Below are 18,615 nucleotides of genomic sequence, written 5' to 3' on the forward strand. Positions count from 1 at the left end.
TTACTCCAGTTAAAGGTAGAATCAGCAGGATTTGTCCCAGCTGTTCCTGAACGCACCACAAAGACAGTTGATTGTTGAGTCTCATTCCCAGGACGTCAAATAGACACATGTTGGGTTGGTAAAGCGTCCCGAGCAGCAACAAAGAGAGAAAATCAGAAACTCTCTGCAGATACGAGACACTAACACGCCTTTTCTCCACATTCCAGCCTCCCTCTCTGTCTGTTTACGGCTTCTTACGGCTTTGTCTCGTCTCGCTGCGTCTGCCGGGCGTGATGAGCTCTGATAGGTCGACGTCAGTCTGCTGATGTTGTGTTCACATGCAGAGGAGGAGTCACAGAGACACCTGAAACATCTGCTCACAAAGTATTTGTACTTTCTGTACCTCAAATATTCCTTCTGACACTTTAGGATCCTTTAATACAGAAAACCAAAATGTGTTTCTTCTGGAGTTCAGAACAAAGATGAAATATTCGCGACTGAAACCGACAACTGAGGTGAAAGAAAAGTTTCCCATGATGCTTTTCATCTGTCGGCAGCTCAGATGTCCTGATCTCGTCTCCGTGGTGACGCCGGAGATAACCGATTCCCCGCCCACATCCTCATCCACCTCACTGCTTACACTTCCTGTTCTCACACACACACACACACACACACACACACACACACACACACACACTCACTCAACAGTTTCTGTGATCCAGTCTGTCTTTTAAATGCTGGTGGCTGATGGGAAATGTATTCTTCTTCCCTACAGCTCATTCACATTTATTACTCACATATTCTGAAAACTAAACTGTATATAATTATCCAAAAAATCACATTAAAGCCGTCGGATGTGACTCTCATTCTGTTTTCGCACCTTCGACCACGACGACTTCCTGTGACGGAGCTGACGGACGTCGACTCTTTGTGCTGGAAGCTGTTTGTAAAAAGAAACTCGATGTAAAAACACATTAAACACTGAAACATCACAAACTCTCACTTTCTGATTTGCTCGTTCCTACGATGACAACTCAACGTGCTGATAGTCGAGTTCTGGAGGGAAACTGCTGATAACTGAATAATTAATGTTGATGTATCTGATTCTCTTGCAGTCTTCGGACCGGAGGAGATTCAGAAGCTCCACATCAGTCGTCACGTTTCAGTCTGTTGATCAAACCGACTGAAAGAGACGATTTTACTGAGCTCTGTAACGACGTCGTGTTGGTGACATTTGTTCTGCAGCTCGTTCAAACAGAACATCTGGTAGAACCTGGTACAGCAGAGGTGCCGTGGTTCTGCCTCAGTGGGTCAGAGCACCAACGTGTCACCAGAAGACGCTCCAGAAAACTCCTCTCTGGGTTTGTTATGTGTCCTGGGAAGCAGTTAGTTCAGTAATCACACCTCCATCCTGTTTCTGTGTCAGAATCAGGGCGGTACACGTTCGTCTCAGGACGCTGAGGTGTGATGTTGAACTCTGACGCTAACCTGCTGGTTTCCAATCAGCGCCCTGCAGCTCGGCGCCGTGTGACGACTTCTGCTTCCTGTTTCTCAGATTAATTACAGCTCAGAGTTCAGGCAACACATTCAGAAACACTCCACACAGACACAACGACCACGACGAGGACGAGGAGGGTTGTACTTCAGTTTTATTGTTCTGAGAAAATCAATACCAAGTAAAAAATAAATTACTTCCTTGATTTAAATTTTTCAAACATCTCCTGGTCGGAGGGTGTGGAGGGAAACACCGCGGCCTCGTCCGACTCCGTCCTCCTCGCAGAAACACTGAACTGAGTTTCAAGTGCGCCTGAATGTTGGCCGAAGAGAAAACGTGTCCAACACACGAGGCTCCAAACATCCGGACTTCCCTTTATATTACTGATCTCCAGCAATGAAACACATGTAACAAATCAAAACGTATAAGTGAATTCAAACTCATTTCAACTTCAAACAGACTGAGCTGCTGCGTTTCTCTTCTCAAATATGAAATAATGAGACTTGTTCCTGAACAGTTGAACTTAAATTAGCTTAAAGACAAAAGTTACAAATGGAGGCAGATAAACACGGAGCAGAAACCTGACGACTGAAACCAAACTCAGGAATATAACAACTCTGTCGTCCATCAGCTGATCGACATCAGATTGAGCTTAATTCTGTTGCGATAACTAGAAAACCTGAAGGAAAAACAAACGATAATCTTGGTGAGATTAAATAAAATGATACATCTCGTGGTAAATAAACAGAAACATGCAGAGCTTTACATAAATAACGTTGAACAGAAGCTGGTTAAAGTCTCATGACTCGGTCCTGCAGAACAGACGCAAACACATCAGCTCCCGTCCTCGTTAGATTACACAGAGGAGATTTCATCTTTATATCAGGCTGAGACTCCAGACTACAATATGACTCTAAGTGCTTTAATTATGTCTAAATGTTCCTTTCATTTCATTACATAAACTCAAAGTGTCACACTGAATGCAAAGTGTTTCCATCTTGATGAGTCAAAGTGAATAAATTAACTTAACTCAGACTTGAAACAACGTAAACGTGTGACTGTGCTTCAGAGTATTTCTCAGGTGTTTGTACTTTACTTGAGTATTTTGTTGATTTTCTCCTCCTCACATTTGGATTACAAACAAAACTTAATATATTATTATTATTTTTGATTCTACACATTGACTCAAAATGAAAGAAATGTGACTTTTTATATGCAATAAAAATACTTAAAGTCACTTCAGGCCAATTATTCATTGAGATATTAACATCTGAAATGGTGTTGAAAACATTTTAGTTTTTACCTCCTAATATAAATGATGTCAGTCGCTTCATGTTGGCAAACAGCAGAAACTGAAGGTCTGACTGTGGGACTGTCACGTGTTCTGAAGATGAATAAAGTTAAAGCTGAATGTTTTCATCACGGTAAACTTGTTGCGTCTGTTCTGCAGCTGCTGTCACACGTCTCCGTAATCTGACATTTCTAGATTTTAATTCATAATCAAAAGCTTTTTCTTTATGTTTGTATCCTGATGTTAGCTGACAGCTCTGGAGTCACGAAACTGAAAGATTAAATGATAAGAAGATAGTTTGTGTCTGTATTTTAAAATGTTTCCAGAATATTCTAGCGAGACAGTTCGGAGGCACTTCAACCGACCCGGTAAAGAACAAACAGCACGACTGGAACCTGGAAACAGGACCGGCGCCTGTTCTCCAATCAGTTTGATTTAATTAGAATCTGATGAGAGTTAACGGAGAGACGACTGTGGAATATAAACCCAGTGAAGCTCAGTCCATTTCAAACAAAAATAGCAAAAACAAATGGAACATAAACTTGTTGTCTTGAAGTTAATTCAATAGCATAGATGAGTTAAAATCGTCCCCGCCTGTTCCCCCACCCGCCCCTCTACGATGTCCATAAGAAATCCTCTACATCAGGCACTTGTTGATTTGTCCGTAACGGCTCCAAACCGCCCAATCAGAACCAGCGAGCGGCCCTGCGTCCTCCAATCACCTCCTCTCATTTAATTAGTCCAGACAGCGTCTTCGCTCCTCCCTTTAGTCTCCTCTTGGGCTCGACCGTCTCCTCCTCACCTCCCAGGCTCCGGGTGCTGCGGTGCACGCCGGGGGACCTCAGCTCCACATCATCCAGAGCGAGCGCCGGGTCGTCGGGGGAGACGGGCCGCGGGGCCGGGTAGTTGGGCTGGTAGTAGCGATACGGATCGTCCTCCTCGGCCTCGCCGTAGTTCTGGAAGACGTTGGGCGGTAGTTGGACTGCAGAGAGACGGCCGGCGTCAGTGATATCCTCACCCTCTGCGTTTCCAACCAACCAGGCAGCGAGCGAAGCCAGTACACCGGTCAGACAGGCAGACAGTCAGTGAGCGCCCAAAACAAAGATGGCCGACACCAGCCACCACAGGAAGCAAGGTTTTGGATTGGTTTGTTGGGTTTTGATTGGGTTAGCAAGACAGGAGGGATTGGGGGAGGGGGCGAGACAGGAAGGAAGGAGCAGGAGACACAGAGGAACAAGAGTTACCAACGGTTACCAAAGGGTTACCACGGTTACCAAAGGGTTACCACGGTTACCAACAGTTAACAAGGGTTACCAACGATCAGGACTGAAAGCAGAGTTAGAGGGGAGGAGCGATTTAAGATTCACAACCGCAAATTAAAAAGTTGAAATAAGCAAAAACAAGTTTGAGTTTAATGGGAGAAATGTTGTGCAGATGTGATTAGATGTGTTAAATATTAATTCACATTCAAACTGTCCAGTCATTTAGATTTTCAAGTAGTAATTTTCAAACGAAAGGCGTCTGGATACGTGAGGTTAAAACAACGTGCAGCGTGTTTATCTGAAAGATGTCGTGCAGAGGAGCTTTTGGGACGTTGACGTGTTACATGAGTTTATGAGTTTATATCAAGTGAGTGGTTTAAAAAAGAGGCACCGGATGATCGTAATCTAGAAGATAAAGTCAAGAGAGGACAATCGAGTCAGTGTGAAGTCAGAGTGACGGGACACAGTTCATCTGATTACAGGAGGCTGATGATGTTCTATATTTTTACTTTTTCACAAATCTCATTAAAAAAACAAAACCAACAGAGAAAATGACAGAGCCTGTTATATCGAGTTCTTCTGTGACACAGCGCTAAAAAGAACCGTCATGGTTTGGCTTTTAGTTCTGTCACTTCCTGCTTTATTTTGTAGCTTATATCCTCATGTGTCGTGTGTTGCTTTCCACTTCCTGTCTTTGTTTGCTTCCTCTCCTTTTTCCCTGTCTCACCTAATTTTTGGATTTCGCTTCCTTTGTTTTCCATCCAGACAAAAGAATGGATTTAGTTTTCTCTGATTCAACATTCACAGGAAAACATCTTCTATTTGTTTGTTTACGGTTTTTTCCTCTTCTGTTACTCTCAGTTTTTCACTCTGTATATTCATGAGGTCTCTTTAAAGATTTTGGTCTTCAGGAGGAATCAGTGGGCTCAGAGCCACAGACAGGAAGTCAGACTGTTTTGAGACAACAGGCTGAAACATTGTTGGTTTTAGTCTTTGGATGGGATTTATTTACATTAAAGAACATATAGAGCAGCAGCAGCCTTTTCCCTCATCACTATCTGAGTTAGTGTTGGATTATTGGATGAATTCTTGTCATCGCAGCTCTGTAGTGTAGTAACGACGGTTCATCTTCTTGAGGACGAGAAAAGCAGAAGAACAGAAACTAGCACCAGATTAATCAAGTATATAAAAACAGAAAAACATCGTTTATCTGTTTTTCTGTTTCATCTTTAGATTTCTGTCACTTCTTGTCTGAGTCTTTCTTCCCTGTGAGTTTGCTGATCCATCACCTAAAGTGTTAAAGCTACTGATCCCTGCTGCTGTCACTGTCAGAGTTTGTGGACGAGGCTCAGTATTCATTGAAATACTGTCCTGAGGGTTAATGAAGAGCAGCAGATGTAAAACAGACACACACACACACACACAGAGGAGAGAAAACACAAACACAGAGACACAACATGCAGACGTTACTCACATGACCACCCTGCGAGCTGCGCAGCACCTTTCAGGCTGCTGTGTGACCTTTAACCTCAACACACATTGAGGTTTAACACAATCATGCATTTCAAAGGTAAAGATGATCCCTGCAGGGTTTCCTCTGGTGCACCGCTGACAGAATCTGTCGTATCGACTCTTTAAATAGAATTTCCAACATGCCAACAATCGAGCTGTTTCGACGGCGGACATCAAAAGAAGCTGCTGCAGCTCTGATGTGAACATGAGAAGTCATTTGTTGAACTTCTGCGGGTGTATTTAAAGATGATACGTGTTGAGGAAAAACCCTGCAGGCGGCATCTTTCACAGCGAGTGATTAAACCCACAACACTGAGATATCTAACAGAAAAATCACAGCAGTCACTAACAATGAAGACGCAGAATTCAGTCAGTGAGTTTGTCGTTGTCATTCTTGGCTGATGTTTGCAGCCGACCATGCTGCTGCAGACAGACGCCGCAGGAGGACGAGGATTAAAGGGCCACTTCACCCACTTTATCATCATGTTAATATCTGAGCAGGTTTGGGTTGAAAATCTGATTGCAGATCATTTTATCTTATAGCGTCGAATGTGAATATCATTTTCTTAAACACATGTAATCTGAAACTTATCTACTGTATCAAGACTTCTTGTTTCATGAACTGAAACACAAGCTCATGATCGTTTAGTTGATTCATCCAGGTGAAAAAGAAACCAAACACCGGGGTTTGGACTGAACCGGGACTTCTATATTCTGTTAAAGCCCCAAGACCACCGATTCTACAAGAAAGTGAAGACATCTATTCTCCAAAATGTTGAACTATTCCTTTAAGGAAGCTGAGGGCGATCTCAGCTGCCAATTAACTGGGAGTTTAACCCTAAACCTTTTGGGTGAAGTGGCCCTTTAATGCCGTGACTTTAAAGACAACTCTGTGGTTTATTCAGCTTGTTGTTTGGGTGTAAACGTTTCACCAAAAACAAGCACGAAGTATCAGATGATTTTTGAAATTTTGCAAAATTTCAAAATCACTCGACTCTGAGTATCAGAACAAACACGAGCTCGTCGGTACCGAAGCAGAATTCTGGATTTCGGCAGTGATCTGATTTCAAGGTGATTCACCTGGAGGCCGGATGAAGCCTGTTTAACTCGGTGGCAACTTTTTAACATGAAAAGGAACCGACTGAATTAAACATCACACACGATCACTGGATGACCTTCAGTCTCAGCACTGAAAGCTGCCATGCTCAGGTTCATAATGTCCACCTTTCAACAAGCTGACGGGTTTTGAGGAAGATAGTTGTAGCATTAAAACAGCGGTAGATTATTTGTATCTTAAGAAACTGAGATGAACGTTTGTTTGTTTCTTAGTGCAGGTTGTGTTCATCTCATCACTTCCTGGACATCCTCGTTATTCTTCAGTCAATCATTACTAACAGAGATCATCAGCGAAGGTAATCGTTAACACTGACGACGGTTCAGTCTCATAATCGCTGTGGTTTTTAGTCTAACGCTGTTTGTAAGTGACTCTATGTACCTCCAACATTGTAGCCCACACAGGAGTTCGGGTCGCAGTAGCCGGGAGGGCCAGAGGAGCCGACAGGTCCGGGAACCCCGGGTCGACCAGGAGATCCAGGATTTCCAGGTCGCCCTGAGGGACCCTGGTTGCCAGGTCTGCCCTGCCCCTGGGCACCTGGGAGGGGAGGAGGAGTTTGTAATGAACATGATGAAGAATACATGGAGGTCTTCTGTGACATGACTTAGTGTGGTTTAATTTACCGGGGGGTCCTGGAGGTCCTCTGGGGCCTTGGACTCCGACACCTGGAGATCCCTTCTCGCCCTTCTCACCTGGTTGACCTGGAGACAAACAGAAGTGGTTCTGAAACATCTGGGGAGTATGAAGCCTGGTTATGACTCAGTGTGTCTCTTCCTCACCTCTTTCTCCAGGTTGTCCGCTTGATCCTGGTTGTCCATGTGAACCGGGTCTCCCTGGAGGTCCCTGTTCTCCCTGAGACCCTGGAGATCCCGGTCTCCCGGGCTCTCCTGGAGGTCCTGGTACTGTACGGATGGAGACTGGTGGACTGGGTGCTTGGTTCAGGATGGAGTTGTAGCGCGCCATGTGGCCTGAAAACAGGTAGAAGGATGAAGTTGAAGAGATTGGACCAAACTGGATCAATATGTGAGTTATAAGGTAAGAATCATCATGGAGGTGATAAATGGAACCGACTGTGACTGTTGACTAAATACATGATGAATATGCTGAAGAGAAACAGGCTCGTGAGGACTTCATCACATGGTTCTGCTCCCTAAAAGTTCATCCCAACAGCTGCTGACAAACACAGTCGCGTCTCTACATTCTTGAATTTCCTTCCTGACAGTGAATTATTCAGCTGCTGATACCGACCAGAATCTAATAAACGTCACTCTGATGCTAAGACAGAGTTACTGTGAGAGGTGAACAGTGCTTGTACTCACTCTGAATGAGCTGCTCGCAGACCTGCCTGGCGATGGCCTGGACTGACGATGTGGACTGAAGGTCTCCCTGCAGACACAACGAGCAGAAGGAGTTGATTCTCAGTTTTCTACAGAACTAAAAACCTCCTGCAGTCACTTCTGTTGATGATGAACCTGAAATATAACTGAGGTGTCCTGTGATTTCACTTTTATAATGAGTTCAATTTCATTTCTGACCATCAGCACATTCTAGGCCTAAATTTAATGTGTTTAAAGTTTTTTTAATATTTTGTACGTCTGAGATCTTTGAATGATTTGCACCCGGTGGAGTCAGTCAGGCTCCATCATACACATCTTTTAAATAAAATATAATATATAATATACATGAATACATCTTCTTTTATAGGAGAGCATTCATTAAGTGTTTGCTTTTATTGTTTTGAACCTTTTCCTTGTTTTGTATTCTACAATGTTTTATAATTTTTTTCATTTGTATTGTTTTTATCTACTGTGAAGCACACTGTAACTGTGTTGATTTATAAAGTTTATTACTATTATTATCATTTTTATTACTTATTTTCTTACGTTTAATTGGAAATCCGAACATTACTGAAGAGCCACTTACCCGTTCACCTTTCTCCCCTTTGCCTCCAGGAGGACCCTGCAACAGACAAAAACAAACGAAAAGAGGAAAAAAAAAAACACGACAAACATGAAGGATTAAACTCGACAGACACGACCTGCTCAGACTTTATGGACACGTGAATTCTTCAGCACGAAAAACCAAGAAAACAGAAAGTGACGGATCAACTCGAGAACTTTTCTCTCTTCACCTCTTTCCTTCTGTTTTCCTTTCTGCTTTTTATTGACCCACTTTTATTAAATTTCAAGTCTCTGGAATGTTTTGTTGCATTTATAATGAATTTCAAATGTTGAAACACTGATTATTGAGTATCTTGACTTTATTTATTCCCTCAGCAGTAAATCACACGTGTACTGAATCACTTTGCGATATCTAATCTTGGCGTGCTGTTTGATATCTTATTTATCTGTCATGTCAAAATAAATAATCCAACAACAGAGAGACACCAACAGCTCCTCTTGGAACCTTCAGCTGAGGGAACTGGAAACTATTTGTTAACAGCAGTTAAAGACTGACAGACTGACAAGGTTTCATTCTGTGTTACGGTGGATTAACGCCACTAAATTCAGCCTTCAGTGGACACAGAGACAAATGTAAAAGCCTGTGAAAGACACACAACAGATGGTAAATTAAAAGTCTATGAAACGTCCTCTTTTATCCTGACGAACCCTCTTTAACACTGAATCTGAGCCGTTTACAGAGCCATTACCCAAAAAACTGAACTATATTTCCCTCCAGTAAGTTCACATTGAGACCTGCACCAGACAATCGTGTGGTAATTAGTTAGGGAGGCCTCTTTGCAGTCCGCCCACGGATCCGTAATTACATGCTTGACAACAATTTTTCACAGCGATACAAAGTAATTTGTCAGCAGTTTGTTTCACCTCCCACTGAATCTAATTTTTTTCTTGGCGGCGCAGGCGAAATGTGTTTTTTACTGTCTGTGAACGTTTCATTTAATCAGGAGGACGTGCCAACGCTCAGAACGATCACATTTGTACTCAGACTTACACACAATCGGCCGAACAGAAACCACACAGCAGATTATAGAAGAGGTGGGACGGCACTCAAGTCTGTCGCGGCGACACTTTGATGTAATTTCCTGTTTCTTCCATGTCCTGCTCTCATTCTCAGTCCCATTTAATTCAAGCAGGCCTTCACGGTACCACGGAACAGTTTAAAGTGTTGGTTTGGATTTTTCCTGGAAGTTGAGTTGTACGGTGAACATGGAGGAAGCTGAGAAATGTCCTGCTGAAAAACTGACTTCTCTAGACACTGAAAATCAGGTCCAGCTGAAAATATACATATAAAAGTCTGAAAAAGTTACTGAAAGAATTTGATTAATTACAAGTCAATGCTTCCCAAAACATCAGATAAAGAAACACTGACAGTTTCTATTCTGCTGCAACATGAGCACTTGTACTCTTTATACTTTGTGTGTTTTGCTGATAATACTGAACAGGATCTAAATACTTCTTCCATTAATGATGATATATATCTATTATGAGGTGGAGGCACAAGTCAGACGGAGTGGCGTTCCCCAAATCTTCTGAATATAATCTTTTCATGTTACACCACTGAGACACTCCAGATACTTTTGTGCATTTAGCAAAGCTGCTTCAAATTATACAGCAGATGATTCAGCATTTATTCTCATTTACATCTCAGCATATCCTCCAACTCAGTGAGAGATTTAGTCGACAGCTGCTGCTCGGGGAGCCTTCAGAAATCTAATTAAGCAGTTTAGTGCACTGATTGTGAATCTTTAAAGGGAAAATCACTACACATCCTCGATTCTATTATTTTCCAAACCCGCGTTGAAGTACAAACTGAGATAAGTTCAAACCAGTCAGAGAATTCCTCGAGGGATAATGAGACTAACGGCTCCTGACAGAGAAAAGGAAGTCGGGATGTTTCCTCTTCAGTTGGTCCGTATCAGTGTTCAGGAGGCAGGTTGAGACTCCGACAGCGTCAGACAGGAAGCTGTTAATCCTGCCGACAGACGCTCTGCTAAACCTGACTGACACGACTTCCTGCCTCCCGTCACACAGGTGAAGGGAAACACATCATAACACGATGTTCCTGGTCTCAGGTGTAAACCCAGAAGACCAGGTGGAACCATTGTATCGTCATGACTCACCGGTGGTCCCAGCTCTCCTTGTTTTCCTGGAGGGCCCGTTGTTCCTGGGGCCCCGGGGGCTCCTGGAGTCCCCTGATGGGGGGAGACAGACAGATATGAGGATAAACAAACATACATACAAACCTGGAGGAACAAACAGCTCAGAGTCTCATCAGATTCTGCTCTGATCCGGAGCCGTTTACCAAGTTTAAGAGCTCAAAGATTAGTTTTTAAATTTTGGGGGATTAAAAAGTGGATTTCTCTTCACTCCTGTTTATCAACCTGACTGCAGCAGTGATCCGCGGAGGTAACCTGTTTCCTAAACTATGTCCACATTTAATCTTCGCCTACCATAGTTCCTGTAGGACCCGGTCTGCCCTGTGGGCCGTCTTTGCCCGGCAGTCCCTGTGGAGGAAAAAAAAAGATGCTTATGTTTGAAGCTAAATGACTCTTCTGTGAATAACATACTGTTTTGAGGAAAGTGCTAAATTCTTCTGATATTCTAGCCGCTCATCTTATCTCATCACTGACAGCTATATATTCATGAGATGACTCACCCTCTGTCCTGCTGGTCCTTCTCTGCCTGGTCCTCCAGGTCTGCCAGGGATTCCCTGAAACACCAGAGAGCTGAAGTCACTGCAGGTCACATTCAGGCGGTTCAGACCTGCGTTCTGTGTGATCCGATCACACCCTCAAGACGCACTGACCACACATTTGAGATCTGATCACTCAGACTACATTCAGAGGTGTTCTGGGTCACACACCCTGATTCACTGTGGTTCACTGTGATGTAAATCATCCAACCACTGAACCAGTAACCACAACATCACCAGACTCCCTCCACAAATTGTGTGATTTTAAAAGTTGTCTCACGAGGAAAAACTCAACAAACTTCATAAAAGAGTGTAGCTCTTTTATGAAGTTTGAATTCATAATCATTGGAGCCTTTCCTTTAAATTCAGCAATAAATCTAAACATGAAGTTGTTTGTCTCTTTGTAAAAAGTGTCGGTTTGGACCAACCTGTCTGCTTCTGTCTCTGAAGTGTTACCGGCCATATAATGACGCTTCATGTGCTAAAATTTACAAATACAAACAAATTAACTATTAAATGCTTCTTTTTCTGTGGAGGAAAACTCCCCTGAAGACGCTTTATAAACTCGCTGTCTCTGAAAGAATCTTATCTATCTGGGCCTTCTTCTTAATTTGGGTTTCTTTGTGTAAAACAACACATCTGTTTGTGCACTGATGTAGATACTGAGGGGGACGAAGTGTGAACCGACGAGCTTCAAGCTGTCTACTTGTGATCAGAGCACAAATATGAGCAGCCTGATTCAGGATAAACTTTCACAGATTTGACAAATAACAAAAAAACTACTTCACACACAACACTGTCTAAATGTTTGATGTAAAGTGACAGACCGCAAGAAAAAAACAAACTCTGTTCATTTGTACTGCACATGTAGATATATGTGATCTGTGCTGTAGCTGAGAGCTGTTTACTTCTGTGTTTCTGTTGTGCACAAACACTAACATTGGATCTTGTTCTATTGTCAGGAGCTCCGGGAATGGAAACAGATTCGAACCACAGAAGTCAACCTTTAGCAAATGGCACCATTATTCAAAATCTGACAACTATTTGTTTCCGAAAGGTCGTATTAGTCGCAGTAACTCCACAGCAGTAATTAGACTTGTGAGAAGCTCTTTTCGAGCGGCAGACCTTTCGGAAGCATCACACTGCCCAATGTTCTGTCACTAACAATGTTAATTAATTTGTATCACTGACAAAAACACTTGAAAATGTAATTCTACTGAGCAGCAGCTGAAAACCCAAACAAGGTGAGAATGTACTTGAACATAATTAGCAGAATGAAAAGCAATCATGATAAACATGTTTGGTTAGGGTTAGGGCTGTTTGGAGCCTAATCTGATGAGAATTCTAATTATTAGATTGATAATTAAGTACAAGAGACATGAAACATGCAGAATGTTGTGACCGGATGAGTCTGAAACAAATGTAGATACACGTTGTGCTCAATGTTTAATTAGAGTTTTTACCTGGTTTCCTTGTTGTCCTGCATCACCTTTCTGTCCTCGCTCTCCAGAAGCACCCTGCAGATTAAAATCATACTCTCATCTCTCTTTGTTTGTGCATCATTCATATAATTGAGAAAAAAAATGTTGCTTACAATATGTATTTCATCTGAATATGAGAAAAATATTGGATACAGTGTCAGAAAAAGGGTGCAGTCGGAGTCAATTTCAGTCTCTAAAGATACAACCTTCCCCTTCAGGTTAAATATTGGACCTCAAGGTAACTATGTCTTCTGGATATACAGACTGTTGTTTTCTCTCTATCCCTTCAACTTAAAGGTACAAGTGATTACCCAGTGTCACCTTACAGTACCACCAGTGACAAGCTGACAAACACAAACGTTCCTCTAAATGTGTATGAATATGTCCCTCATTAGATTCTCTGTGTTTGACATACTGGGGGTCCTATGATGGTGCGTCCACTGGGTCCCTGTGGTCCTTGAGGTCCTTGAGGTCCTGGTACACCTGTTTCACCCACTGGACCAGTCGGCCCCTGGAGAGAGAGAGAGAGAGAGAGAATATACAGAAGGAGAGTTAAAGACGGCTGCAGCAATGGAAATGTAGAGTCTCGTACAGGCGGATGTGTGATGAATCATCCAGAGCACTTGTGTTGGGGAGCGCTGGATGAATCAGAGCCTGCAGACTGCTTTTGATTAAAGCAGAAGTACGTTTACTTCGTACTGATCACCACCGATCCTATAAAAGGCTTGAACTTGCCAAGGTGACTGAAAAGAGACCAGATTTCATCACAGCAGTTCAGAGGCAAAGTGCTGCACTGAACAACAAAGTGACTCCCCGTCTGAAATTAAGCCCCACCTACACCTACTGTTATTTCAAGTCTCTCAAATCAAATCAAAAATCAGCCCACAGACAGGAACCTGTGTACCTGAAGCTGTTTCAGAAGCAGCAGTGAAAGGTCAACTGTTGGTTTGAGAGCTGGAGAATTTATCACATCATCTTCTCTTTAAATCGTACTGGATGACACGCTGCTGCAATATCATCTGGTTTACACTTACATAACAATAAATACTTTAATGACAATAAAAGAAAGCCTGGGAAATCAGATATTAATCTGTTCTGAATACATCTTGGAAACATTTACACTTGGACTAATTAGCCCAAGAAAATGTGGTACTGGACCGAACCTGGACCACAGTGTTAATGTTGTTCATGAACGAGTGAGGCAAGAATTAAGGAGGCTGCTACACAACTAGTGACATCTGCTGTGGATAACGTTGTGGAAACTGATTATTCACTTATTCACTTTTAATTCACTTTAACACATCCACTCATAAATCCATATACAAGCCTGCGGCTGCTCACTGTGAGGTTCTTTTCTCAGAGAGAACATTTAAAACAACAGTCTTATTTGGTTTATAAACCTCCATCATGCTCAGCTGTGAGATGCAGTGTTTTCCTGCTCGTGCTTGTGGTCGTGTCTGATGTTTCAGCACCTCCATTTTATCAGGGACGTATCATCTGATAGAGTGAAATGGTGGCAGCGAGGAAACGCATGATGATAAGAGAATAGGTCACATCCGTAGCAAACATTTCCGTCTCAGAAGATCGTTTCAGACCACCAAATTGCGCCTTGTATCATTCAGATCGCTACAGCAAGTAAAGAAATTAACCAGGACCACATACAGTCAGTTCCACTGACAGTTTTCTTGAAATGTTTCGTATGATCACTGTTTACATTATTATGTGGTGCCACAAAGCTCAGGTCAAAACTGCTTTTTTAACAACATTTCAGTGGAAAAACTGACTTGACTGACTGTAAAACACCTCAAACCACAGATCACAGCTTTGTCAGAAAAAAATGTTCATACTATATTTGTGAATCAAAACCTCTTCTAAATAAAAAAGAAAAAGAAAAGAAGGTTTCATGAGCTAAAAGGAAGCCTAAAAAATGTCTTTACTCAGTTATCTGAGAGGTTTTTCCAGTAGGGCGGTGACAGCGTGGTTGACTGTTTTCGTGTCACTCCTTCCTGTGATGAAATCTGGCCAACAGAAATATAGAGACAGAGAAGGTTTGTCAGAAAACACTGACAGCAGCACCAGACCGGAGTAGAAAATTATAATGTAGATTTTAAAAAAATATCAACTAAACTATCTACAGTGGAGGCAGGGCAGTGACAGCAGCAGGGCGTGTAATCATTACATGTAAATCTAGAAACTTTCTTTTTGTGTCATCTCATAAAATGTATTCCAACATTTACGAAGACCCAAATTTGACTATGAATGTGAGATACAACAAAGGCGTCAGAGAGGACAGAGGGGAGAGCCTGGAGAGAGTGGTCGACATTTACGAGAGCGTCAACACTTTCAGCGACCATCGTCACGTTGGTCGCTCCAAACAGGGCAGAGGTGAGCAGCTGTTCAAATCTGTCGACTCGATGCTAAACATGACGGGTGAAATGTGTGAATGTGTGAATTCAAATTAAGATCCCAGCTAAAGCTCATTATTGTTTGTTTTGTTTTCATTATAATTTTCCCCTATTAAACTTCTCAATTTGTTACTTTTACTCAAATACTCTTATTATAATAATTATTCTTTTTTCCACACTTGGAAGTGATCTCGGCCTTCTTGTGCCACCATGTTTAATAAAAGACCTTATGTTACGCAATCAATGTGCGATGCAGGGCTCTCTAAGCTGAACTGGCCTCTCAAACCTCTAAATCCAATAGTTAATAATTCCCTGCTTGCTGTAGTTGTACTCTATCTTTACATTTGGATCCTGATCAGGTTTTGGATCTGTGTCACCATGAGTAACGTTCTGTGTGCAGCTTTTCTTGTGCCTGCTCGCCGTCTTACATCTCTAATCAAATATCTATTCAGCTGACCTGAAGGAGGAAACAGTTGCCTCAGGCTTGTTTAATCAAAGTGTATTCTTGGTGAATTTTACCCCTGTAGGAGCGCACACCCAAGAGCATCGCCCAGCTGTCAAAAGAGGCAACTGTAGAGCTGCTGCATCGGTCCTCAGTCTACTCTGCCTCCTGCTATTAGCTGGAGTCATCGTCCTGTCCAAACTCTGTGAGGACTTTGTCTTTATTTTAATGTCACATCTAGAGTCACTCAAAACTTCAGTCAACTGGTTTAACTGGACATCACCATGCCATGTCTCTTTTTTTTTCACCAGATATTTCAGAAATTTCTAAAAACTCCGAGCTCAGTCAGAAGGAGAAGCAGACGAGTCACAACAACCTGAACGACAGTTTCTGCCACGGTCAGGGGAACAGCATCACAAGATGTTCATCCAGCAAAACTATTTCAAATCTGCCACTAAAACACCGTAATGACATTCAGTTGTTTCTTGCAGGATGGAAGAGATTTCGATGCAGTTGTTATTACAAATTTACTGAGAAGAAGAACTGGACTGACAGCAGAACAGTCTGTCAGAGCAAAGGAGCAGATCTGGTGATAATAACAACCAGAGAGGAACATGTGAGTGTCTGTCACCTTGTTTGGACTTTCTGGTCAGAATTGTGTTGTGTTAGTTATATGAGTATGAGTTAGTTATATATACAGAGTATGTTATTAATAATCTTGATGGGCCAATTTAGATCTTTTATGCTCTGGACATATTTTTTTGGTAAGTGAGGGGGCGAGAATGACTCTTGACGGTGAAGGTTGCCGACATCAGGTCTGGAAGATGCATTTTTACCTCCACTACAACTGTCTGATATTACTGGCTGTTAAAATATTTTACATATTTACATTCAGATTCTTGTTGTCCCATCAAAAAAACTCAGATTTTACAGATACTCAACTTCAATAACTTCCTGAGGCACCAAATGTGAAAACAACCAGCTTCTCTCTGCTGCGTTCAGACATGTTCGTCACTTTTTAGTGTCCCCTGGAAACAGTTTTCATCGTCCTCTGTGTTTCTGTCGGCTGTGTTTCTCCCTTTGCATCATTTTGTTCTAATGCCATGCATGTGTTGTCATATTGGTGAAACATTAACAAACTTGTTTCTATATATTACTTAATTAGCTGCAATGCACTGAGCTTTGAGGACAAAAGTCTTTTTAGCAAAGAAAAGTTTATTTATTATGTTTTCATTCATTCTTCACTGTGGAGGATTACTTTCCTTCAGAGATGAACACAACATGACACATGGAAATATTTACTGTCTCTTTTTTTCAAAATCATCAGGAGTTTGTCAGAAATCTGACTGAACATCAACCCTCCTGGATTGGTCTGCAGTCAGTGAAAAAGCCCTCATGGAGAACAGAATGGCAATGGGTGGACGGAACAACACCGAAATATGTGTGAGGATTTAAAAAAATAATAATAATAATAATAAAATCATGATATGTCAGATTAATGTCCACGTTTAATACTTAAATTAAATCAAAAATTGTCATCAAATCATGTTTTCAAATAATGTGAAGGCATTTTATTGTTAATAATTTGATTTAACACGACTCAGACAGCGTTCAGATAATGTTTGAACCCATGATTTTAACTTGTCACCGAAGCAACATGATGTTGGTGGTGTGCAAAATGAAGATTACTTTGTCTTGAAACTGAACACTTTTGTTTGAATTCGGGCTAATATATGAGAAATCAAAAAGCCAAAGTGTCTGAGGCCACTGATTTAGATTCTCAACAGCTCAGATTGATGAACATGTAGTCTGCTGCTCTACCACATGAGGGCACCAACATGTTCCTGTCAATCCCTCCTGTGTGGCCCTCGTCACAAAACTAACTGCTTTAAGAAGAAAACAAAAATCTAAGGTCACTCTCTGAAACTCTTCTTCGGTGGTGTGCAAACAGTAGAAGCTGAAAGACACAAAGAAACTAAACATGAAGCTCAAGAGGAGTGTCACCACAGAATTTATTTTATGAAATGTTTCCAACCTGAGAGTGGCACCAATAATGGTGTGTTGTGTGGTTTACATTCATAACAATAAAGTGCCTGTGCTTGTTTTACAGTGGCTTTCGTGAAGGTGTGGACATTACAAACCCTCCAGATGGGCACACAGTATATATCGATGAGAAAGGAATGTGGGAACATACAGACTCTGGAACCAAACAAAGGATCTGTGAGAGAGCGATGTCTTGAGTTTCCTGGTAACCTGGCAGTCTAACATTTGGCACTTATATAACTATGATACACTGTAATGGGTTTAAACTTTGACCTTTGTGACATGTATACATACATTTCTTCCTCTTCCTTCACACAGTTCTTGCTGTCCTCCCTCATGAACACCATATTAAAGGCAAACATGAAAACTTTAACTGTGCTGCATTTCTGTCCACATGGTGTTTTTTGGGCAGAAAAGAACAGCTGCATGCTGGTTCTGAGTGACATCTGTTATAGTTAAGGTACCGGAGGGCTGATAACAAGCTTATATCTTGTAGGACTAAAAGAGCGATACTTACCAGAAACATTCAGTCAACAAATGGATGTTTCTGTCTCTGTTCTGACAGACTCTGCTAGACACAGCTCAGGATAGACTGACACAACTGAACAAGCTTATCCTCCATCTTCTTGGTTACAAAGGTGACGAGTCCAGCCTGACCTAACATATGACTGGCTGCCTGAACAAGAGTGATGGTTCTGTGTGAGCTTGCAGCGGCTGCAAAGACGAGGGGAAGTGCTCTGAAAACAGATGCTGGGAGCAGCAACTTTTCTCTACGCTACACTACGCATGGCCCTTAGAAGTGCAAAATGTAGAAATACAAAGAGGCAAAAAGTGTTCATGGCTTTACAAAATAACATAATTTCCCACTAGAATAAAGATCAAAAAGATTCCAGAATAAAACAGTTTTGTCCAGCTGCATCAAAGGCACTTTTACATTT

The 18,615-nt window shown here is 41.9% G+C and overlaps 2 protein-coding genes across 22 annotated transcripts in view; one reads left to right on the plus strand and one right to left on the minus strand.

Annotated features, from left to right (window-relative positions):
* LOC119016673 (collagen alpha-1(XIV) chain) overlaps nucleotides 1–18,615 on the minus strand; it is a 181,318-nt gene that overhangs the window by 17,602 nt on the left and 145,101 nt on the right. For 10 of the 21 annotated variants that reach the window (XR_005074221.1, XR_005074226.1, XR_005074225.1 and 7 more), the window contains 13 exons: nucleotides 13,203–13,298; nucleotides 12,770–12,823; nucleotides 11,271–11,324; nucleotides 11,065–11,118; nucleotides 10,735–10,806; nucleotides 8,577–8,612; nucleotides 7,973–8,039; nucleotides 7,433–7,621; nucleotides 7,277–7,354; nucleotides 7,035–7,190; nucleotides 860–919; nucleotides 488–624; nucleotides 238–301 (listed from right to left, as the gene is read on the minus strand). Coding sequence is in view for 12 of the 21 variants with exons in the window: in XM_037092771.1 (XP_036948666.1) it covers nucleotides 238–301; nucleotides 488–624; nucleotides 860–919; nucleotides 7,035–7,190; nucleotides 7,277–7,354; nucleotides 7,433–7,621; nucleotides 7,973–8,039; nucleotides 8,577–8,612; nucleotides 10,735–10,806; nucleotides 11,065–11,118; nucleotides 11,271–11,324; nucleotides 12,770–12,823; nucleotides 13,203–13,298 (1,117 nt within the window). In the remaining 9 variants the exon portion in view is untranslated. Of the gene's footprint in view, nucleotides 1–208; nucleotides 302–382; nucleotides 625–859; nucleotides 920–1,610; nucleotides 3,787–3,930; nucleotides 5,399–7,034; nucleotides 7,191–7,276; nucleotides 7,355–7,432; nucleotides 7,622–7,972; nucleotides 8,040–8,576; nucleotides 8,613–10,734; nucleotides 10,807–11,064; nucleotides 11,119–11,270; nucleotides 11,325–12,769; nucleotides 12,824–13,202; nucleotides 13,299–18,615 lie in introns of those variants that run through there. The other 11 variants (XM_037092776.1, XM_037092774.1, XM_037092773.1 and 8 more) reach the window with 11 other exon arrangements.
* LOC119016678 (natural killer cells antigen CD94-like) lies at nucleotides 14,866–18,070 on the plus strand. Its single transcript, XM_037092792.1, has 6 exons — nucleotides 14,866–15,172; nucleotides 15,720–15,839; nucleotides 15,946–16,032; nucleotides 16,126–16,250; nucleotides 16,962–17,077; nucleotides 17,745–18,070. Exons 1-6 carry the CDS (start codon nucleotides 15,007–15,009, stop codon nucleotides 17,872–17,874), a joined length of 744 nt encoding a protein of 247 aa, XP_036948687.1. The 5' UTR covers nucleotides 14,866–15,006; the 3' UTR covers nucleotides 17,875–18,070.

The sequence above is a fragment of the Acanthopagrus latus genome, chromosome 3 (assembly GCF_904848185.1).
Source record: "Acanthopagrus latus isolate v.2019 chromosome 3, fAcaLat1.1, whole genome shotgun sequence".
Classification (NCBI taxonomy): domain Eukaryota; kingdom Metazoa; phylum Chordata; class Actinopteri; order Spariformes; family Sparidae; genus Acanthopagrus; species Acanthopagrus latus.